Below are 22,788 nucleotides of genomic sequence, written 5' to 3' on the forward strand. Positions count from 1 at the left end.
TCTGACATTTTCACTGAGTTCACTCATGGTTTATTAAGCTTTTTGAGTGTTTTTAATATTCTTCAACTTCAGCATTCTGGTGAAGGTGTATTGTATAGTTTATTCAGGCAGCCTGAGTATGCATTAATCATGTTATGGTTGTAGGAGACAGATGAAGTATTCTATAAGCGGCCGGCTGACATCTTGCAATCGCCAGCCCTTGTTCTGGTTGGGGACTTCAACCTGCCGGGTATCTGCTGGAAATATAACACAGCAGAGAGCAGGCAGGCTAGGAGGTTCCTCGAGTGCATGGAAAATAACTTCCTGACACAACTGGTAGGTGAGCCTACCAGGGGAGGTGCCTTGCTAGACCTACTGCTCACAAACAGAGAAGGACTAGTGGGAGATGTGGTGGTCGGAGGTTGTCTTGGGGTTAGTGATCACGAAATGATCAAGTTTTCAATTCGTAGTGATGTAAGGAGGGGGGTTAGCAAAACCTCTGCCTTGGACTTCGTGAGGGCCGACTTCGACTTGTTCAGGACACTGGTTGAGAGAGTCCCTTGGGAGACAGTCCTGAAGGGCAAAGGGGTCCAGGAAGGCTGGACGCTCTTCAAGGAGGAAATCTTAAAGGCCCAGGAGCAGGCTGTCCCCAAGTGTCGCAAGTCTAAAGGGTGGGGAAAATGGCCAGTCTGGATGAATAAGGAACTTCGCATAGGACTTAGGAATAAAAGGAGGGTTTACCACCTTTGGAAGAAGGGACAGACAACTCAGGAGGAGTACAGAGATCTCGTTAGGTTATACAGAGAGAAAATTAGGAAGGCAAAAGCCCAGCTGGAGCTCAACTTGGCCACTAACATTAAAGACAACAAAAAAAGCTTTTATAAATATATCAACGAAAAGAAAGCCAGGGAGAATCTCCATCCCTTACTGGATGCTGGGGGGAAAGTTGCAACCAATGACGAGGAGAAGGCTGAGATACTTAATGCCTTCTTTGCCTCTGTCTTCAATAGTCAGACCAGCTATCCCCAGGGTGCTCAGTCTCCTGAGCTGGAAGATAAGGATGGAGAGCAGAACAACCCACCCATAATCCAGGAGGAAGTAGTCAATGATCTGCTTCTGCACCTAGACGCACATAAGTCTATGGGGCCGGATGGGATTCACCCAAGAGTACTCAGGCAGCTGGCAGGAGAGCTCACCAAGCCTCTCTCCATCATCTATCAACAATCCTGGTCAGCAGGGCAGGTGCCAGATGACTGGAGGGTGGCCAATGTGACGCCCATCTACAAGAAGGGTCGGAAGGAGGATCTGGGGAACTATAGGCCTGTCAGCCTGACCTCGGTACCAGGAAAGATCATGGAGAGGATCATCTTGAGTGAGCTCTCACAGCAAGTGCAGGGCAGCCAAGGGATCAGGGCCAGCCAGCATGGGTTTAGGAAAGGGAGGTCCTGCTTAACCAACCTGATCTCTTTCTATGACCACGTGACCCGCCTTCTGGATGCAGGGAAGGCTGTGGACGTTGTCTGTCTGGACTTTGGTAAGGCTTTGACACCGTCCCCCACAGCATTCTCCTGGAGAAGCTGGCGAATCATGGCATAGACAAGTGTATCCTTCCCTTGGTAAAAAACTGGCTGGATGGCCGTGCCCAGAGAGTTGTGATTAATGGGATGAAATCCTCTTGGTGGCCGGTTACCAGTGGTGTCCCTCAGGGCTCAGTTTTGGGGCCAGTTTTGTTTAATATCTTTATCGATGATCTGGATGACGGGATTGAGTGCACCCTCAGTAAGTTTGCAGATGACGCCAAACTAGGTGGGAGTGTTGATCTGCTTGAGGGTAGGAAGGCTCTACAGAGGGATCTGGACAGGCTGGATCAATGGGCCAAGGCCAACTGTATGAGGTTTAATAAGGCCAAGTGCCAGGTCCTGCATTTTGGTCACAACAACCCCAAGCAACGCTACAGGCTTGGGGAAGAGTGGCTGGAAAGCTGCCTGGCAGAAAAGGACCTGGGGGTGCTGGTGGACGGCCAGCTTAACATGAGCCAGCAGTGTGCCCAGGTGGCCAAGAAGGCCAACAGCATCCTGGCTTGTATCAGGAATAGCGTGGCCAGCAGGAGCAGGGAAGTGATCATGCCTCTGTACTCGGCACTGGTGAGGCCTCACCTCGAGTGCTGTGTTCAGTTCTGGGCCCCTCTGTACAAGAGGGACATCGAGGTGCTGGAGCGTGTCCAGAGAAGAGCTACCAGGCTGGTGAGGGGTCTGGAGACCAGGTCATATGAGGAGAGGCTGAGGGAGCTGGGCATGTTTAGCTTGAAGAAGACGAGGCTGAGGGGAGACCTCATTGCCCTCTACAACTACCTGAAAGGAGGTTGGAGAGAAGTGGGTGTTGGCCTCTTCTCCCAAGGGAATAATGACAGGACCAGAGGAAATGGTCTGAAGGTGCAGCAGGGGAGGTTTAGATTAGATATTAGGAAGAATGACTTTACTGAAAGAGTGGTCAGGCACTGGAACAGCCTGCCCAGGGAGGTGGTTGAGTCACCATCCCTAGAGGTGTTTAAGAAACGTGTAGATGTGGCACTTCAGGGCATGCTCTAGTGGCAGAGATTGTAGGTTGTTTGGTTAGACTTGATGATCTTAAGGGTCCTTTCCAACCATGAAGATTCTGTGATTCTGTCTTCCTGGTACTCTGGTATGTAGTTTGGTTGGTTGAGGTTTTTTTTATTCAAGAAAACTTATTATAATGCCCTTACCAAACGACTTATATTATTTCCTTATCTTTCATAGAATATATATATATATTATATTATATGAAATAGAATATATTCTATGAAAGATACATATATATAAAATATTGTATGAAATAGAATATATTCTATGAAAGATAAGGAAATAATATAAGTATATAAGAATACATAGCATTGTGAGAAGTTGTATCATGAAATGTTGGTACTTTTTTTATTTCTTTCTTGGGATGTTGAATACATTTGGGAAGTTAAAGCAAAAAGAATGTATAGCCTCTTTTTCTAACTTTACCTTCCCCCTTCTTTTGAAAGAGTTTGGGAGTTTGTATCTCGCCGTCTGAATAGCTGCACAGGTATCGTGTCAAGTCTGTTAGTTCGTCTGTGGATTTCCGCGTGAAAGACTTTCTTTTTGGATTTAGGGAGTGTCACTTGATCCAGGAAAGATGCTTGTTACACATCGTAGAAAACATATTACAACTTAGGACAGCTGCTGTCTGGCCTAGATGAGTCTTCATACTGCTATTTGAACAACGGTGCGATAACATCCTTTGGTAGGAACCAGTAGAAAAATCCCTGCTGTGCGTGGCAAGCATTGAAGTCCTACGGTGAGACTGTGTTGAGGCTTGGCACACTGAGAGGGACACATCTTTAGATTGCTGTTTTTTCTGAGCCCTTTTCATAGAATGAATGAATTTTTAATAATGCTAAAAGAGAAAGGCAGTGGACTTAGAAGACAAATACAAATGTGACTGAAGATGATGTTTCTACTTAAAAGACTCAGAGCTTCATACACAGAACCACAGAACTCATTTAAATTCTTTCTCAGTATGGGGTATTTAAAATTTTTCCTTTTTAAAAGAAGGAGGGAAATATCAGTGAGCTGTGTGCGGTGTTAGTATCTTAGGATGATGGAGATGGAGGCAGACCAGAGCAGTTTCTGGTTTATGCTGCCTTGTGTTGTTCCTGCACAGCACACTTCCCAGCAGCAGATCGCCAGCGTACAAAAGCTGGCTAAGCCAGGGCTGGAAATGGAAATGTCGGAAGACAGACTCTGCGCTTCGGGAAGATCTGATAGTCCGAGCAGCTCTGCACTGACGGGTCATCTCTCCGGTGTCAGGAGAGAGGCAAGACAGAAAAACCACACAAATCCACAATTGAGACTTCTGCATTTTGGCTCCATCCTCTTCTCTCTGCTGACAAAAACTCTGTGATTTCTTATTCCGGCTATAGGCATTCGGGGGCGGATGTCTGGAAGCTTGTACTAAATGGACTGGCAACCCCTTAGTTTGAGGTTAAGCATGCACAAAACTGAATTGTTTCTTCCTTCCTGCGTGTCACTGCTTGCCCCGTTTGCAGGGCACAGAGGAAAGCTAGCCGTGCTCTTGCTGCCGCCTCTCTACTCTGTGGAGAGCAGAACTTAAGAATTTGCCAATCTGGGGAGAAAAAATACTATCTAAAGCACCGAGGAAAAAATACTATCTAAAGCACTGTCCTCTAAATTATTGGAGTTTTGTAACCAAATCAACTGGCTGGCCTTGAAATCTCAGACAGGGTTTTTAGGTAGGTGTTACGTAGCTCCTTTAGGATCACTGAATTATCAATTAAAATACATTTCTGACAATCAATTTAAAACATGTATTAAAAAAACCCTCACCATAGAATTTCTTTTATAAGCATTTCCCAAGCAAAAATCTCTATGTACATAGCTGTTGTTTTTTTTTGGTAAACCACAGAATTTAATATTTCATTCTTAGTTAATATACTAGAGAAATATTTACTTGGAGACATGATTCATTCTGACTAATGGGATCAAGCTAATTCAGACCAAAGCTGAATAAAGAAATAAATTTAAATGTGTTTGGGGTTTGGTTTGGGGTTTTGGGTTTTTTTTTGTTTGTTTTTTGTTTTTTTTGTTTGTTTTTAGAGTGTGAAATGAAGGGCAGACAGAATTTTAGTTAGGGCAGAAGTGAATCTGACCTAAGCTGACCCATCTGGCTAGCACTCGTCTCACTAGCCAGAGGCTCGGAAAGCATTGCAGTGGGTGACATCAGCTTACTGTTTGAGTATTCCTTTGTAACTAAATAAGTGAGAGATGATTGTTAATGTCAGTAGAAAATGGGACTTTGACTCCTTGGTGTTGCATCAACAAGTGTTTCCACAGCTCTGCCATTATCTTAATTTTAAAATGTTGAAGTACCTCTTCGAAAATGAATCAAGTGTAAAACTGTATAAAGAAGTAATCGGTTTCATGCAGGATTTTGGTTATTTGTTTTGATAAAAAAAATGAAAGAATATCAACATTTTTCTCCAGGAAGATGTCAGCCTGGCCTCTCAGCTGTTAAGCGCAGTGGAAAACATTGGAGGTCACCTTTCCTAAGAGATCTGCCCAGATCAGCAGATCCTGGAGGCGCTCAGAGCTACCAGCCTGCCACAGCCTGAAGAATGAGCTGGTCATAGGGAGTGATTTCATTTTTCATGGTAGCCCAGGGCAGTCTCCTGGAAGTTGGATTTTAAGACCAGATTGAAAAACCGGCTTCCTCAATAGCAGCCTGATAAGCTGTTGAGGAACCAACTGAAGAAGCAGCATGGGATCGGATAGTTGCCCATGGCACCCATTCCCAGCTGCCCAGGAATCCTGCCTCCAAGTCTGGCTCTGTCGAACGCTTCAATTTCAACCAACCAGCCAATTAGAATGAAAAGTGGCTTTTATTTATAGTATTTTGAGTTATACCTAGCAACAAGCTTTTGGCCTGAAAGTCATAAATGCATTTTTTTTCCTTGGGTGACTAAAAGGAAAAATTAATATAGTTCCCTTGAAAGTGTTAAGCAAAACACCCGCTTTAAAATGAGATGCATCTAAACCGTGTGTGTAGACTGTGGGGACATCTGCTGGGGTGCTGGGAAGTGGCAGACTTCAAAATGCGTATTGACGGTGGAATGATTCGAGCATGTGTATGCCAAAAATTGTTAATATTGCAGCATTTTCTCGAGGCTAAGAATTTCACATTTTACCCGCAAAGGAAACCAGGTGCCCGTATCGCAGTATTTCCATGGTAATCGCTGTAGGAGAACACTTAAGACCCGTATAAGCACATCCAGCCATAACCCTCCTAATTTAAAAACTCTGTATTTTGGTCATGTAAAAAAAAAAATCCGTGGAAGAGGAGAAATCTCTGGAAATTCCTTGTAATCACGGGTGAGCCAAGAGAAGCTGGCGTCCTGTGAGGCCGACCAGCTCTGTCAGCCCCGACCACATAACAGCCTTCCTTGGCTTCCTGTGGTACCCTCGGGATGGAAATGCTTTTCTTGCAGCTGGAAATGAAAAATGGCCTTCCCTCCTGTCTACCAGCCCTTGTGGTGGCCGGCCGAGGACCAGCAGAGGAGCTTCGGTGATGGGACTGGCACAGCCCCACATTGCCACGTGGCCGAATCGTGGTCTGAAATGTAGCATCAGATTTCTCATTTTTATTAAAATTATGCAAAAATGCCATTATAAAACTAATCCTGTCTTGAATTCAGTAATGGACACGGCCATAAATTGAACCAAAATTGTCAAATTCATAGACTTTGTTGGAATCACGGGCTGAATTCTGTCCTAATACTTCAGTATAGTCTTAATTAACTTGCTAAGATTAAGGGAACTTTCATCTTATCAGTTGGAAAAGATGTGGCTAGGGAGGTGGTACATATATCTGTTCTGGCTATTGGGTCTAAATTACGTTTAGCATTTCATTTTCCTCGTGTACTTCCCCTATATATCTGTGTCATCTGCTTCTTGCTCTCTGAAATTGTAAGGTGTTTGAGGGGCTGGCACCGTCTTCTAGATTTGTGTTTGAAAGGTGCCTTTGCAGTGATGTTTTCTGGATGAAACGAGGGGTGGAGGTGTATGCATTTTAAACTCTTCTGCTGAAACTTTCAGATGCCTGCGTACAGACAGAGGTCCACGTATTTAGGCAATTAATATAATTTTCACAAATTCTGGCCCCTTCTTGCCCCACACTCCACGTTACTTACACTGAGCTCAAATCCTGTTTGCAGCCCAGTCAATGTCAATGATACTTCGAAGTCCTTTTCCCTACATCTGTCATATTCCATTTGGAAACCTTGCTGGGCATCGATGGGTGGAAATTGCCAGTATAGATCAGGGCAAAAGTTGTTTCACAGCTGAGTCAATTTTGTTAATGCAAAAACAGTGCACCAGACATCTGGTTAGAATTAGTTTTATTCCATCCTTAAGAATGAATGACTTAAATATGAAAAACGTGGAGCAAAATATAGGCTCCCCGATAGTCTATATACTCCCCCCATATAGTCTCTATACTTTCAGACAAGAGCAAAGCCGAAAAAGCCAGAAGAAACTAATTTTGTTTTGCTAAGTTACAAATCCCCCTCGTGCATCCTGGTGCATCCGTACTGTTTGCTATATCAATATTTTTATGCTTTATCATTAGCAACTTTAAGTGTTTGACCAAATGTTAAGAGGTAGAACAGCTTTAAGAATGCTTCAAAGAAGAAATCAATGATGCTTTCATATAATTGTTAATACTGTGGTGTTCTACAGCTGTTATGAATTTAAAGTAAAAATGTTGAATTTAATTTACCTACTGCTTAGAGAAATAATTAGTCCTAGATTATCCTAAATGTGTTAGCTGTACACAGTGTAACTGTGTCTATTACAGTACCTGGTGATAGACGCAAAAGTAGAAATGAAAATAGGACATGTTAAACCAGATACTTTGTACACTGATTATCCCAGGATATTAAGTTCCATTAAACTTTTAATAACTATTCTTTTTTTTTTTCCTTATTCAGGGGCGTGCCTCATTAACATCTGAGAAGGAACGTTTTGCCCATGAACATGGTGAAATGAAAAATCTACAAGATATTGTTAAAGATATAAAACCATCCGTGCTAATAGGTAATTTCTTTTACTTTAAAGCAATGACCTTATTCTTTGTTGGAAAAAAAAAACGGGGATGTGGCTTTGTCTGAAGACAGGATCGAGTTCCTCTGAACAGAGTTTACCTTTGTGTGTTTTTAGAAAACACTAGGTGCACAATGGACTCTATTAAGCAACTGAACAAATAGTAACTATCCAAGCATGTAACACTGCTTTCACTCCAAGCCATCCATCTTACAGGGGGAATAATCCGAGTTGGTTTAAACATCTGATGGAGAACCTTATCACCTTCCTAAATTACTTCTGATTTAATGTGGATGGTGTAATACAAACAACCTCCAACTTAGAAAATTCAGCTAAGTGCGTGTAAAGCTGTGCAAATATGAGCATGATGTAGCTGTGAACCTTCTTTCCCCTCATATTTAGGTCCTTAGCCACCAGCCCTTTGTGCAGACCAAAACACAGATTTTACAAAGACTTTTTCTTTTTTAAAAGATGCAGGATTTGGGATCTCTGTAAAGGAGTGCTCAGCTCTCTGCAGTTTGGTTATTATATTCCCGTGACGGTTTCAGGAATGAACTGCAAGTCCTCTTAAAGAATTTTTTTTTAGTATGTAAGACTTGAAATTTCTATCTGGCTAGTAAAATCATTCATCAGATGCTGGGAAATCTGAAATGCCACAGTGAAAATTATCCTACATTTTAAGAGCTACCTTTTCAACTATGCCTAGACCACATGGTCCTAAAATCTGCTTTTGACAGTGATCATGATTGAGGTAAATAAAGCTTCTCTTTTTCTATGCTCCATAAAGATATGACTGCCAGAGAGAGACCATGTAGTCTAGAAAATTTATTTAGTAGAAATCAAGGCTGAAAAAGCTAGTGGAACAGAAGAATAGATCGAATGATCTGTAATATTTATCTAGATAAAGGTGTGTGGATGCTTAGGGAATGTTTGCTGTCACGAAATAAGGATTTTTACAGTGTGTTGTTTTTATATCTAAATCTACGTGGCACTTTCCCTCGAGGTCACTTTCTCCTAAGCCATACTGCATAATGAAGGCTCTTCCAACAGAAACAACAAGGAAAATTAATATTGGTTTTTTTTCGGTTTGGAGGACTAGTCATTCTGTATCTTCCCCCGTGGCAGCAGGAGTCATAGGGATGACGTACTCCTTCTCCCAGTGTTTTACTTTGTCTCAGAAAATCCTCATATACATTTTATCGCCTGCGATGGCTCAAGGGAAAGTCTTAGTTTAGCTTGGCCAAATATAAGAAATTGCAATTTTAAAATGAAATAAGTCAGTGAGGTTGTGCAGAGCATTTTGTTTTAACTTTATAGCTGAAGGTAGTTGTCATTCTTTCTATTGGCTATCCAGAAGCAGTTTTAGAAGACATTAAACTGATATAAAAGATATTTGGTAACTGCAGACTTAACCAGAAACTAAGGGGTGTAACAGGCTCTTATGCAAGTGGGTCAAAATCATGACTGCAATAACTCTTCATCAAACATACAGTGGCCCAGCTGGTCTAGCAGAGCGTTTGCATCAAAGCATCCGTGTCCATTCACAGAAGGTGAAGTACAGAGAGCTCAGAGTTGCAAAAAAATAGTTGTATGTGACAGAAATGTTTGAGCAGGAGATGTTTAAACTTTGAAAGAAGTCACTGATTTGCATCGAGTTACCTCTTTTGTTACCCATGGGATCAGAATAAAGGAGATTTGCCCAGACGCAAACGCAAATGGCTCTTAGACATTATTTGGCCCACATTAAGCAGCTAAAGAGCCTGTCGTAGGGTGCTTGGGCTTTCAGTAGACCTCTTGGGAAAGCTCAATTTAAAACAATTCAGGGAATTTCAGTGGGGCACCCGCCTCTGCCCACTGAGGGCAGAGACTGAGCTTGAAGATGTCTCTGTAAGATGATACCATGCTTTGTGTAGAAGCAGTCAGAAAATACTCTGAGGCACCTTTATGAAATGTTAGTCCTGTGTGTGACCTTCTAGCCAGTTCTGCGAGGTGAGGACCCCTTTCACCTCCCTCCAAGTACCTTGTGCTCTCCTTGGCGGACGCCAGCCTGTCCTTTTAGAGTGGGCAATGTTGGCATGCTCACTGTGACGAGACATTAGACTACTGACCCAAGAGAGATCCTCTCCTGGCCCAGGTTTGAATCCATTCCTACTCCCCCAAGAGAGGGAACAACAGCTTTTTTCCTACTGTTGAAACTCAGACGTTGCATGGAAAGCAGTCCAGGCGCTGGGGGCTCTGAGCAAGAAGGAGGCTACCTTCTCTACAAGCCAAACGATAGAGGCCTCCCTGGACATAAAGATTTACTTAAGTTTACTCCAAGGTCTGTTTATCTGTTTTTCACTGAAGGCGTGGAGAGCAAGGACCTGGTCCTTGGATTCCCAAATCTTGTAGGTTAGGCAGAAATACAGGGGTATTGGCATCTCAAAAACATCACACCCCCTCCTTTTTGGCTGTGAGTACAGAATGGCGAATAGAAAAGCATCACTGGTGGGATGGAAAGGAAAGTATTAAAAAAAAATGTTGCTGTCAGGGAAGCCTTAGACTCAAAAATGGGATTATTCTTCATCTGAGGCTGGAGATGACAGAATGATCAGCTCTAGAAGGCAGAGACTTTACTCGTCATGTCAGAAAAAAATGAAATCTGATACACTGGATTTGGGAGAAACTGTCCAGTCTGTTGCACGAGCCTTTAGGAGAGAGAGTTGTACCTTCGTACTCCTTATTGGCCTTACCTGCCAATTAGGTGATGCATTTCTAATTTATATAAAGTGCCTAAGAAAAATGAAATGAGAAATTCACCAAACTGTACAGGGTTGAATAGATTCTGCCTTGTGTTAGCGATAATACTGAAGGTTCACTATTGCAAAATCTTTTATACAAAACTTTATTTTAACCACCTTATGAAAAAGGTTGAATTCCATTGTAAAAAGGGAGGTATGCCATCAAAAGAGCTCTGTTCCTTTAAAAGTGACCTTGAACTGATGGCATTTGTCTGCTTGTTATGTGTGTTTCTCTTCTTTTCTTTAGGAGTTGCTGCAATTGGTGGTGCTTTTACTAAAGAAATTCTGCAGGATATGGCTGCTCTAAACAAACGTCCCATTATTTTTGCTCTCAGCAATCCTACCAGCAAAGCAGAATGCACTGCTGAGCAGTGCTACAAATATACAGAGGTAACAAGAGATTAACATTTCTCCAGTATGTACGTAGTGAAAACTAAGTGTGAAATGAAATCTGAAATGGGAGGAAGACAGAGGGTGGAGTAGCAACTGCTAATTATATCTCTGTGTGTAAGTAAAATGAGTTAAACTAAGTAACATATTTTTCAGATTTTATCAAGACGATTTCACTGAAGTCAATACATGCATGCACCCTCAAAAAACATTTAATAGTTTTTATTGGTGTTGGGCATGACTCATAGTCTTGATTATAACTGAAGCATCAGTAACCGTCAATCGTTAAAGCCTCATGCCTGTTTTTGAACTGTACCACTTTGTGTTATATACACACACAGTGGGCTGCTTTTCATTTAAGATTTTATAAATACTCTTTAGGGTAAGAAAATACTTCAGTACAGAAAATAGAATCTTTAAAATAATTCTTTATTAAGAACTGGGGTGATTGACTCCTTTTACAAAGATTTCTATTACGGAGGCATGGGTGAAAATTAAGGGAACCGCGCTTGCTTATTTATTATTGTATTATAGAAGTGCTAATAAACATGTTATGCTGTAATTTAGTCCAGAATGTGAAATGTATGAGTACTTGACTGTATGTGTTTCATAGTGGATTGTGTTTGGATTTCTTGTCAAATACAGGGCAGTTTGAATGAAAGTTTCACAATGTTTAAAAGACAAATTTAGCGTGCCCGCTCCCCACTGCACAATGCACAATTACAGCGCAGTGCGAGAGCCAGGGAAGCTGCCTGCATGAAGGGCTGGTTATAGCGGGTAATGACATCTGGTAAGCAGGGCAAAAGACACACTGAAGTATTTGATCCATCACCAAAACATATAATAAGCCAGCCATGATAGTACTGCATGACACCAAACCAAACAGAATATTCTTCTGAAGAGCTGAATAGCAACAGTGGCATATTTTAAAATGCACGTTTCCAGTTCTCTAAAATGGGCATAGATATTTCTGATACAAAGCGCCTCTGAAGTATTTAACAGTGACATTTGTCACTTTAGCAGTGCTAGCGTAAATAAAGGCTGGCTTTTCTTCCCCACCTAAATTTACTGCTTAAATTGGAGGGTGCTCCTTCCTTTGCAAGGCAAGAGCCAGGGGCCTTTGGGCTGCGGGCTTTCTTTGGGCTGCCCTTTGGGCTGTCACTCCCCTCATTCCTCCAAAACTGCATGGCCTGCTGTAGAAATTACCTCTCTCTCCCAGGAATGATCTGGGGAGATCCTGTATAGTCATCCTGCAGGGGTGTCACCTCTGAGGTGCCTCTTCTGCCACCCCTGAATGGCCCTTCAATGCCGGCATCTGCTCCCATCGGGGTGTTCCTCGTCCCAGGGGAGCAGTGAGACCCCGTCAGACTTGCAGCTCTCCGACGGCCCATCCCTTGGTACTCCCATGGTATCGCAGCTCCGAACGTGCGTCCTACTGAATGACGCCAGGCCGAATATTCCTCTTAGCTCCTGTTAAGCCGTTAGCAACATGAGCCCTGTCACCACGTCTGGGACACCCTGCAGGCTTCTGTTCCTCCCCGCAGCTGACTGCTGTGTGCCAGCGTGGAGCTATGCCTGTGGCTGGGTCCTGGGAAGAGATTTAAAGGTCCCATGTGAACTGCAACATAAAATGCATTAGAGCCAGTCCTCTTGTCCTCAGGACAAGTGATACGGTGTAACCTGTGTCTGTACAGCTAAATTCTCCCCAAAACAGGCTGGCTCTTCCATGCTGCCTGCTGGGACCAGTGTGTGTGTGGTGCCTGGGCCCTGGTGGCAACACTGATACTTGGCACTACCCAAAAATCTGCTGGGAAACATCCTAGTGGTTTTATCAGTATTGGACAATCACACACAGGTGCCTGAGTTGGTGCCCTCACCCTGCTCGGTATATTATAACGAGGGGAGCCACAAGGTCCCAGAAGAGGAGGTCCCATCACCAACTTGTGCTATAGGTTGCACTGTGGGATGATGTTCCTGGGACAGAGCTTGCACCTCTGTCGTTCTGTTGAGCTGTGGAGTGGGTGCCGCCACCTGAAGAGGGGAGATTGAGAGGAACAGGGCTCTGCTTGTCTCCACAGCTCCTCAGAAGATGACACATCCAAAAGTGCAACATTTTGTGGCCTTGGTGTCATTTTTGTGTATGATCTGCTGCTGGGGAAAAAAATCTAGCAACATCACCTGTTGTTACCAGGACAGCATTGTCCACTTGGAGTTCTCCAGCTCCAGGTGTATACCTTCTTCCCATGTACCCTTCTTCTGGCACGGACTCACAAAATGAATAACGAGTGCTGGATTTCACTTTCTCCTTCTCTAAATTGTGCTGATAGCTCTTACCTGAATAAGGCAGCTGTTTCTCTCTGACATCAGATAGTCACAGAGAATTGCCAGTGATCTCCAGGATCAGCATCCTGATGCTCTGGAGACATAGTTAAGTAGCTCTAACACCCTCTCAGAAGAGATATTAAATAGATGTAACCCAGCTTCCACAGTGGTAAATATTTAAAGGGATGTGTGAAATATTTCAACAGCATCCTCATGACTAACGTGCTTTCTTTGCCTTTCTTGTTACAATTTAGGGACGTGGCATTTTTGCCAGCGGAAGTCCTTTTGATCCTGTCACTCTACCAAACGGACAAACTCTCTATCCTGGACAGGGTAACAATTCCTATGTGTTCCCAGGAGTTGCCCTTGGCGTTATTTCATGTGGACTGAAACATATTGGCGAGGACGTGTTCCTCACAACTGCTGAGGTACTCTATTAAAAATTATTTATATTCCTTTAATTTAGTAACTTGGTAATAATGAACAATTAAACAGAAATAGTTAAACATTATCTTTTAAATTAGAAACTTAGTGCTTTCTGTGTAAGGTCTTTATTTGCAAGGTATGTTGATTTTTATAAGCTCTATTTGAACAAGTTGTTTTTAAAAAGTTAATACTTGGTCCAAAGGTCATCTGATATAAACTTCACCTTCTGTTGGCAAGGAGAAAAGAGAAAATTTCAGTGCTGTATTATCACAGGTGAATGCACGTATGTACAGTTTGCAGACGGGTGCACATAGGCTTGATTTTAGATTGAAAATAACTACATTTTGATGCTGGTAGCTTTGTAGCTGGTGACTTTTGTGGGTGTTTTGCTTGCAAAAATTATAATTTCTTTTAGCCTATTAGCTTTTTAGGTATTTCTGAGTAGAGCTGTTGGCATTGTTTTTTGTGTATCTCCCTTGTCAACAGCTGGTGAAAGTCTTCTATTGCCTTGTGGTTCCTGGGACCACAGTTTGACACAACTGTGTTATTCTTCCCGTTTTCTTTCTTATCCTTTTCTGCATTAGTTCTTTTCTTTCTTCAGGCAATTTTTTATGATCTTTGTTCTGATGTTATCCAACATGTGGTCCCTCCTCTACGTCCACTCAGTGGGCAAGAGATGAACAGAGAGCAAACAATTTTGGTTCTAGGAGTCATTCACCACCTACTTCCAGTGATTGTTCAAAAATCTGACATCCACTGTTTTACAGTAGGACATCACAGCCGCACAGGATTGGTTCTTCAACATGTATGGGAGAAGAATCTGGCCTTTATTTTTTTAGAAACCCTTGTTCAAACAAAATAAATTACCAGCAGTTGTTGAAATCAAATACTTACATTTAGGGCAACGAAGCTGGTGAGGGGTCTGGAGAACAAGTCTTATGAGGAGCGGCTGAGGGAGCTGGGGTTGTTCAGCCTGGAAAAAAGGAGGCTGAGGGGAGACCTTATCGCTCTCTACAACTGCCTGAAAGGAGGTGGGGGTCGGTCTCTTCTCCCAAGTAACGGGCAATAGGACAAGAGGAAACAGCCTCAAGTTGCACCAGGGGAGGTTTAGGATGGATATTAGGAAAAATTTTTACACTGAAAGGGTTGTTAAGCATTGGAACAGGCTGCCCAGGGAAGTGGTTGAGTCACCATCCCTGGAGATTTTTAAAAGACGGGTAGACATGGTGCTTAGAGATATGGTTTAGTGATGGTTTTTGTCAGAGTTAGGGTGCTGGTTGGGCTAGATGATCTGAAAGGTCTCTTCCAACCTATGCAATTCTATAATCCTACGATTTTGTAATTTATTTTTTTTTTAAAAACAGTAAGTCAGTCTTTCTGTACTTGTTTCTCATGTAAGAAAATTGTAACTTTCTGTGCTTTTCTGGGTTCAGCATTTTTGCTCCTCATCCACTATAGTGTCACAGCACGCTTACTGCTCCTTCCTCGGACCCTTTCCATCTCACCCCCTTCCTGGCCCTGTCCTGGAGTTCTTGTCTCCTATGTCTCCTCTATTGGTTCTGCTCTTGGCTGGCACCAAAAGCAACATAATGAGCCTCACAGGACTCAGCTTCCTTCTGTTGAGTGATGTGATACCCAGTGATTCTCAAGATCCTGGCTGCTCTGCTCCCAGGAATGTGCTTTCCAGCTCATCCTGCTCAGAGAGAGCCCAGGCTCAGTTCAGACAGTGATTAAAGAGCCCTAAGCAGCACATGATGGTCTGACCATCCATGTAAAGTCATTACAAGCCTGATGCTTTTGGGTTTTTTTTTAAAGGGTATGGAAATAAGGAAGAAGGCCGGACTCAGTTTACCAAGTTAGATCTAATTAACCTAGATGCGCTTCAGCGATAATTCCTACCCAGTCCAGTTCATATAAATTACAATCCACAGAACTTCACGGAAGTGCAGCATCCTAATCTTCAAAGAAGCTGCGTAAGCACGCTTGGAAATATATGGGAAGTGTACGCAGCACACAGAGGAAGCCTCAAAGCAACGCAGTTAGCAACTATTAGTGAACAATTTAAAGAAAAAAAAAAAGAAGAGAAAAAAGTTGCCCCAATTAGCAGAAGTGAGAATGCCTGACTCAACTCTTGCAACTCCTCTAAAGGATATTGCATTCCAGGATTCTTGCTGCTTGTGTCCTCTTCATGGATTAAAGGAAAGATGGCCCTTTACTATCACTCAGAGGCAACCGATAGCCAACATGATCCTATGACCAGCTGTATGTGATAAGAAGCTTTTTTAAAGGGTGAGCACTTGTGTGCTGCCCTTGCTGGATTTCTGAAGGGTTTTTTTAATGTGCGTACTATGGCATCTTTAAAAAAGTTTGCCATCAGCTTGCCCTCTATGAGAAAGATATTCACAATTTCCATCTTTAAAATTAGTAAAAAGCCCAGACTGTCTCCACTGGCTTTAACCATCTTAGGAGGGCAATGATCCATCTCTTAAGTCTTTGGATAATTATATCCTCCCTTTAAATCCTTCCCTGTAATTTCAGTTGGATACGGTGTTCCTCACTTGCTGGTCTGAACTGCTGTGTTAAACAGTTGTCTTATTTCATTCTAGAAGTTGCTTCATTTTGGTTTGGGTGAAATGGTTCCTATATATAGAGTGCTGATGGATGAAAGGTGACACATATGTGGATTGAACGACGTTTCAAGTGGCAGTCTACTAAGTCAGAAAAAAGTCCGTTCTGAACAAAGAAACCTAATCAAAGAAAGAAATGTAACAGTCAGGGAAGTAAAATCAGAAACTGGGAGGAAGCTTTTACAGACTCTCTTGAGGTAGAGGTTCTCTCCTGGCTGCTTTTTTTGGTAAAGGTTTTGCTACGTAATTGTCATCCTCTAGTAAAATCCTTAAAAAAGTTTGACGTGTCAAAATGTATTTTTTTTTTTCTGGCGTAGAAAGTCTCTATTGCTGGCAAGATCAATGAGTAGCCACTCGCCTTACGGCCGGAGCTGAGAGCAGTCACGTCTGGTCTCCCTCCTTGTGCGGGCGGCAGCGAGTGGCTGGGGCTCGGTTACCGAGCAAGGTGACGACTGATGGCTTTCAGAGGGGTCTTTGCCAGAAGAGGTGTCAGGGGTGTGAAGGCCGGGAGGGCTCCGTAGGCCCTTAGCTGAAATTACGGTACAAAGCAAAGGCAAAAGTGCTTTTTTTTTGGTTTTCTTGGCTTTTTTAATGGAAGGATAAAATCAAAATAGTTTCATGAGTTTTTTAGAACAGTGGTTAGTATCCTCCGTTTGAAATGGAAGCACCCAAGATGCTGCAAAATTTAAAGCACCCAAACCATGCATTTTAGATAGAAGGACCTTCTCAGATTATAGCAGTAGTTTACCTGAAAAAAGAAAGTATAAAAAATAAGCAGCACAGACTGCAAGCTGCACCTCCTGTCTTCTTCCTTTGCCGCCTCTCCAGTTAGATCTGATAAAAGCCACAAATAGCTTATTGTCACTACAACAAATTCTACTTTCAGTGTTCTTTTCTTCCTGCCAAGTGAAATAGCATGTAACTTTGATTTTGGACAGTAAATCTAAGGTACTGTAAGCTGTAATACCTCTTAATTGCAGGCAATTGCTCTGTGATGACAAGGGACATTACCTGTTCTTCTAAGTCCTATGAAAAACAACAAAAGGGACAGAGAATTATCAACTAATGAAATATTCTTGGCTTGTGTGACCTACAGTTAAGTTACTCCAGAAATAATCCAGTTAAATCCTTTCATTATAGAGAATACGTTCTCCAAAAGCCAAGACGTCCCCAATTGCTTTATGCCATTCGTCCTGTCTTGGCTGCCTTTCATTTAGGTTCTGCCATAAGGCTTTGCTAATTTCTCTATTAAAAACTTGAATTAATTAAAATTTAAGACATGAAAACAGCATACTGCGTTGTACCTAAGATCCAAACAGCCCATTATCATCCTGTGAAAGTAATCAGTAGCAGAAGCTGAGGAACAGAGGATAAATAAGGGGAAAACATAGACCTTCTGCTGAAATGGCTTCTCAGCTTCTGCACTATATGGCATTCCTGCACTGGAAGTTTTATCCCTACATGGATTTCTATTTCATAAATGAGCCTAGTGGCTTTTAAAACATGTTTATACGTTTGAACATCTTTTGGCAATTAGAGTCACAATTTCATTATGAGTTCTGCAGAAAAAGAAACTCTCCTCTTACAATTTCCTGCTGTCTGATGATTTGGGTTCCCTATAGTGCCATGAGAAATGTTCACCTTCAGTTGTCTTCTGTATTTTCTATTTTCTTTCAGTCTTCTCTTTTATCTCCCAAGTCTATTTAATTATTTTTTGTCTCCTTGTACAAAAAAATAACCTTTTGATCATCCTTGTTATTCTTTATACCCCTCATGATTCCATCCCGTTCTTGTTTGAAGTAAGTGGAGCAGAAACGCACGCTCTTCAAAGCGGTGTTACATTGTGGATTTATACATTGGTATAATTACATTTTCTCTGTCACCTCTTATTTTCTTAATAATTCCAAATGTTGATTCATCATTTTTTCCCCTGCCGCTCAACTGATGTCCTCAAGGATCATTTTTCAGAGACCACATGAAGAAGTTGTCGTTCTCTTTGAAAATGCCTGTTTCTGTGTTTTTGCAGAGTTTTTAATGCTGTTAGAGGAGTACATCAGAAGGACTAGCATGGCATCTGTATAGTTACGCTTGTGACCTCTCCCACTTTGGGCCCTGCCCGAATGTTTTGTGGCTTGCCTTCTGTCAACACCATCGCAAAACAGAAGTACTCTACTCCTGCACCTTTTTTTTTTTGCAGTGATGCATTACCCTAGCAGCAACTTGCTGTTGATTTCTTCAGATTTCATCTTCCCTGCAGAGCCCCATTAAACTGCTAGCAGCAGAATTCTCATGTTGTAAGCTCCTCTTTACACGTTCAGGTGCACATCTTGTTTCATCAAAGGGCCGCCTGTCATTTTTAAATAACCCACTTGCTATTACGGAAAGCAAAAACTAGATTTTACGTTGTTTTAGCTCCCCCTAGTGGGTTTTTATCGCTGCTGTATTTTCAATATCGGATTAAAATGCAAACAAATAATTTTCCTTTACTTGTTATACTCAACAAGAGTATGATCTCTTACTGCCCTTGTTAGCATTTCCACTCCGAATGGCAAAACTTGCTACACCTACCAGCACGCTGGGTAGATTGCAGAAGAGAAAGAACACTGTTTCTTTTTGAACCTGGAGTTGCTGCAGTGTTTGCTCTTTAATTCAAACTATTTACCCACTTCTGCCCGGAAGGATGAATTGGTGATAGCCAGGCATCTCTTCTGACGCAGTCCTAGTTGTTTGCCAGCGACGTACACAAGGTCCTACTTCCCACGTGCAGCAGGAACTGTGGGAAGCAGTTTGTGCTCTGTTTCAAGTATCTTCCCGGAATGTTCCCTCCAAAGTGCACTTCTTGCTTGCTCTTTGGGCCATGGTATCGGTTGCATTTCACAGTGTTTCCTGGACTTGCCTGGTGTTTTCAGAACCTCTGGATGGGTCATACATGGCTCCACCAGATGCCACCCAGACCAGAGTTTTCCATCCATCCACAGGCTATCCCTACATGTCACATCATGCAGTAGCACTCCTGGATCAGTCACTGATTTGGTTCTAACCTTTTGTTAGCTAAAGTTGTAATTGCACAAAAATGTATCATTTCTCCTGATGGGAACACTAAAGGTGCCTCTACATTACTCTTCTATTTTGCATCAGAATGGTCTTCTGGAGCACATCTCCCTGGTGTCCCTACACACTCCACCTTGCTCCACAGTGTGGCATGATCTTGGGAGGAGAGGGGGACTGGTTTGCTTTTGGATTAAACTAAACGGAGGGATATACTCCAGGAGCAAGCCTAATGTACTGGACATCAATGGAAACTGCTCATAAAAACTGTAACAGATTTAAGAAGTATAAGCTTGCACTATACAAAGAACCTCCTTTCCTTGTTACATGTTTCCAGCTGTTCAGAGGGCGACATCCCCTCCTCAGTCATTTCCCTTCTGTCCCAGAGCAAGGTAGAGAAATTTGAAATTTGGATTCTGCTGATGCAAATGTGTCTTAATGTTTTTTAATAATTTGTTTTGAGAACTGTAGTAGAGAATGTTACTGAAGGTAGCTATTAAAATCTGCATAAAGTCAGACCATTTTTAATATATGAAGTTTGTGCGTAGTTTGCTTAGAAGGTATTTAGATTTTGTTCTAACTAGCAGCTCCCCAGAAGGTACAAAGGTGGGTAGTTAAAGAAATGAGACCTTCAAGTCTACTGAAGAGATTACAGAGTAGAAGACAGGTTAGCAAACTGGCATCCACTGATTCTCAGGCTCAGCAAATCCCAATCCGGATCACCCTGAAAGGCTATTTTCTATTTCAGATCCCCAAATGACAAATAAATTCTAGCTAATGATAGCAGAAATATCATTAGACCCAAAGGCGGTCCCAGGACCCTTTGCTTCTTGAAAGGTGTCTGTTGCAGGAATAGAGGAAGCTCTTAAGCAGACAGTGTCAGCAGTGTCTCTCCTCACTCTGCAGAGAATGTCCTCACGCCTCATGGTAATAGAAGGGTTTTTATATGGCCAATCAGCAAAAACCTACTTCTCCAAGTTGCTGTGCTTTCCTGATGTGTTTATTCCTGGAGTCTTGCTAGGACAATGAGGCAGGAATATTCAGGCCATGGAGGAGATGCTCCTCTCAGACGTGCTGTCAGAACTTCTGTATCATTCCTTGTTTCCTCTGGTCAGTCTGGTGAAAAATCAAGCAAAGCGCAAAATAATTTCTCTAGTTATATATACACCATCTTGGTATGGTTGAGATGACAGACCCACTGCAGCCTTCAAGTGGTGAGGACAGACGGCGGGGACAGACATTTTCTTGCAGCAGTGTTTTTTCTGTCTCAGCATTAGACCCTCCATTTCTAAACCCGACTGCAGTGACCAGCACGGCTTTAAAAGTCCCTGCGTAATCTTAATTTTATTTTACTTTGTTCTGTGGTTGACACACAACAAACCTGCTCAGCCACCAGTAATTTTGTTGAAAGCATTTTACACTTAGGGGTTTCAGCTCTGTTCTCGGCACAGGGTGACTTGACAACTGTCAGAATAATGGGTGCTTCTTTAATTTTAGAAGTCTTTGACACAACTGCAATTGATGGCTGGAATTTCTATCTCGCTGTGAACTACTTGCTAGTTTATGTGTGGCATGGACTTATTCAAGACTTGAATAAGTCTTATTATCCAAGTGAGAAAAGGGCTTAACTCCTTAAATTTCTAGCTCCTAATGATAAGGCTATTGTAAAAAACACTGCCGAGGTGGATTAAGCAGTATCTGCGTGATTTGCCAAAGCGGAGCCATTTCTTTGCTTAACACTAGATCACCGTCTAATAAAGCTACAGCTGCACCTGCATTTCAAGTTAAACACGTCTGCTTTATTTCTAGGTAATAGCCCAGCAAGTTTCAGAGGAGAATTTAAAGGAAGGTCGTCTGTACCCTCCGTTAGTCACTATTCAGCACGTGTCGTTGAAAATTGCTGTGAGGGTAAGTCATTTTGCTTTTTTGTGGCTGCTTTTCTTCCCACGCTCTCTGCATAATTGAGCATTTGCTTTGATCACCTAGCACACCTTCACACAAGTTGAAGATAGTTTACGTCAATCAATCTTGGACAAGTAGGAGTCTCAAAATTAAATTTAAATTCATAAATGTAAATGTAATCCAAATACAAGAAGTAAAGATACGGAACTATAGCAAGTGTTTACGTCTGTAGAGCCCCAGCTGTACTGTCCACCAGTTTAGGAGCAGGTCCCCAGGCGTACAGCCACACGAGCTGCACAGCTGAAGGCTTTTGGCCCTGCATGATTATCAGTTGCCTGTCAAGAGAGCGCGTGTCACCCTGTGTCCAGGCGTATGTCCCATTCGTTCCCATCCTTACTCTGGCCTATCAGAACAACTAACTACAAGGGATGCTTTTTGTTTGTGGCTCAGGTTTGGGTCAGGGGTTGTTCGATTGGTTGGTTTTTACTGGCAAATATAGATGGATTTTCAGTAACTGACCTTAAACCCACAGTTTCTTAAGAAATTCGGCTGTCCTGGAAAGAAGAAGAGGAAGCTTTCAAATAATGTATTTATCCCAGTTCCTCCTTTGTTCTGTCTTTTCGGGGTGGAGAAGCAGCATTTTAGGAGGTTGTTTTGCTGGTCTGTGACCTTTTTTGCTCCAATTATTGTTTTCTGTCTTGGTCACTTTACTGTGAATAATTCCACTTATTGCATATTCTTTTGAAAGAATAACAAGGAGCCTTCACGCTTGAAACAGTTCCCTGAGCTTCACTCAGTAATGACTCTGCTCTGTAGATGTCAAAATGTTACCTGGTTTCCTCAGGCGAAATCAAACTGTGTGCCTGTGTGTTTGGCAGGAACACACTGATAGAAATTTCTCCTCTACTTGTGCGTGTTATATAAAATGCAAAAAATGAAAACGTCACCAAATGATCCTTTCTGCCTGATCCCTGTTGAACCTTTATTCCTGCAAATACCTATTCTGGCTCATCCAGCCCAAGAGGTTTAGCAATGGCCTCTGTCTTTTCCAGGGGAGGAATACTCTCAACGTTTTTTGGCATACCAAACGCGGGGTATAAATTCAGACCTCATTCAACCTTGATAATTATGCACACAGACCTGAACCTGAACCCTTACGTAAACACCCAAAGTGCTGCTCTGTCAAATCAAGTTGGGCTTCAGAGTAATCCTAGAAAGGAATCTAAATATGGCAAATTGGGGTCTCAGCTTCTCACCAAGATGAAACATTTATGTTTTAAGGAGAGAGCTAAGGAGAGCAGGAAGGAGACCGTCTTCCTTTCATTCAAAGTAGGAGGGTCTGTCTGTTTGCCAAGTGCAGTTTGAAGCAGACCTGCTTCCCACGCAGTGCTGCCACCTAAAACCAGCCTGTCAAACTTCTTTAGTTTCACAGAGGAATGTCCACTCTAAAGATTTCTCAAGTAGGTGCCCTTCAGACGTGAGAGGCTACTTTGATGTGTTGAGTGGGCTCCAACCCCTTCTAAATTTCATTTTTGTTGCAGCTATATTTCCGATGCATAATTGCTTCACTTAGGTATGGTCTGGGTGAGGAAAGAGCAAGCGAATATTCGTATTTTTCCCAGCCATCTCTAGAATTAAACCTGTGCACTGTGTAGG

The 22,788-nt window shown here is 42.4% G+C and overlaps 1 protein-coding gene across 1 annotated transcript in view; it reads left to right on the forward strand.

The window, feature by feature from the left end:
• The window catches only part of ME1 (malic enzyme 1), a 183,226-nt gene that overhangs the window by 159,560 nt on the left and 878 nt on the right, over positions 1-22,788 (forward strand). The window contains exons 10-13 of the mRNA XM_063330091.1: positions 7,526-7,631; positions 10,665-10,807; positions 13,384-13,557; positions 21,040-21,138. Of these exons, the coding sequence (XP_063186161.1) occupies positions 7,526-7,631; positions 10,665-10,807; positions 13,384-13,557; positions 21,040-21,138 (522 nt within the window). The remainder of the gene's footprint in view (positions 1-7,525; positions 7,632-10,664; positions 10,808-13,383; positions 13,558-21,039; positions 21,139-22,788) is intronic.

The sequence above is a fragment of the Chroicocephalus ridibundus genome, chromosome 3, assembly GCF_963924245.1.
Source record: "Chroicocephalus ridibundus chromosome 3, bChrRid1.1, whole genome shotgun sequence".
Taxonomy (NCBI): domain Eukaryota; kingdom Metazoa; phylum Chordata; class Aves; order Charadriiformes; family Laridae; genus Chroicocephalus; species Chroicocephalus ridibundus.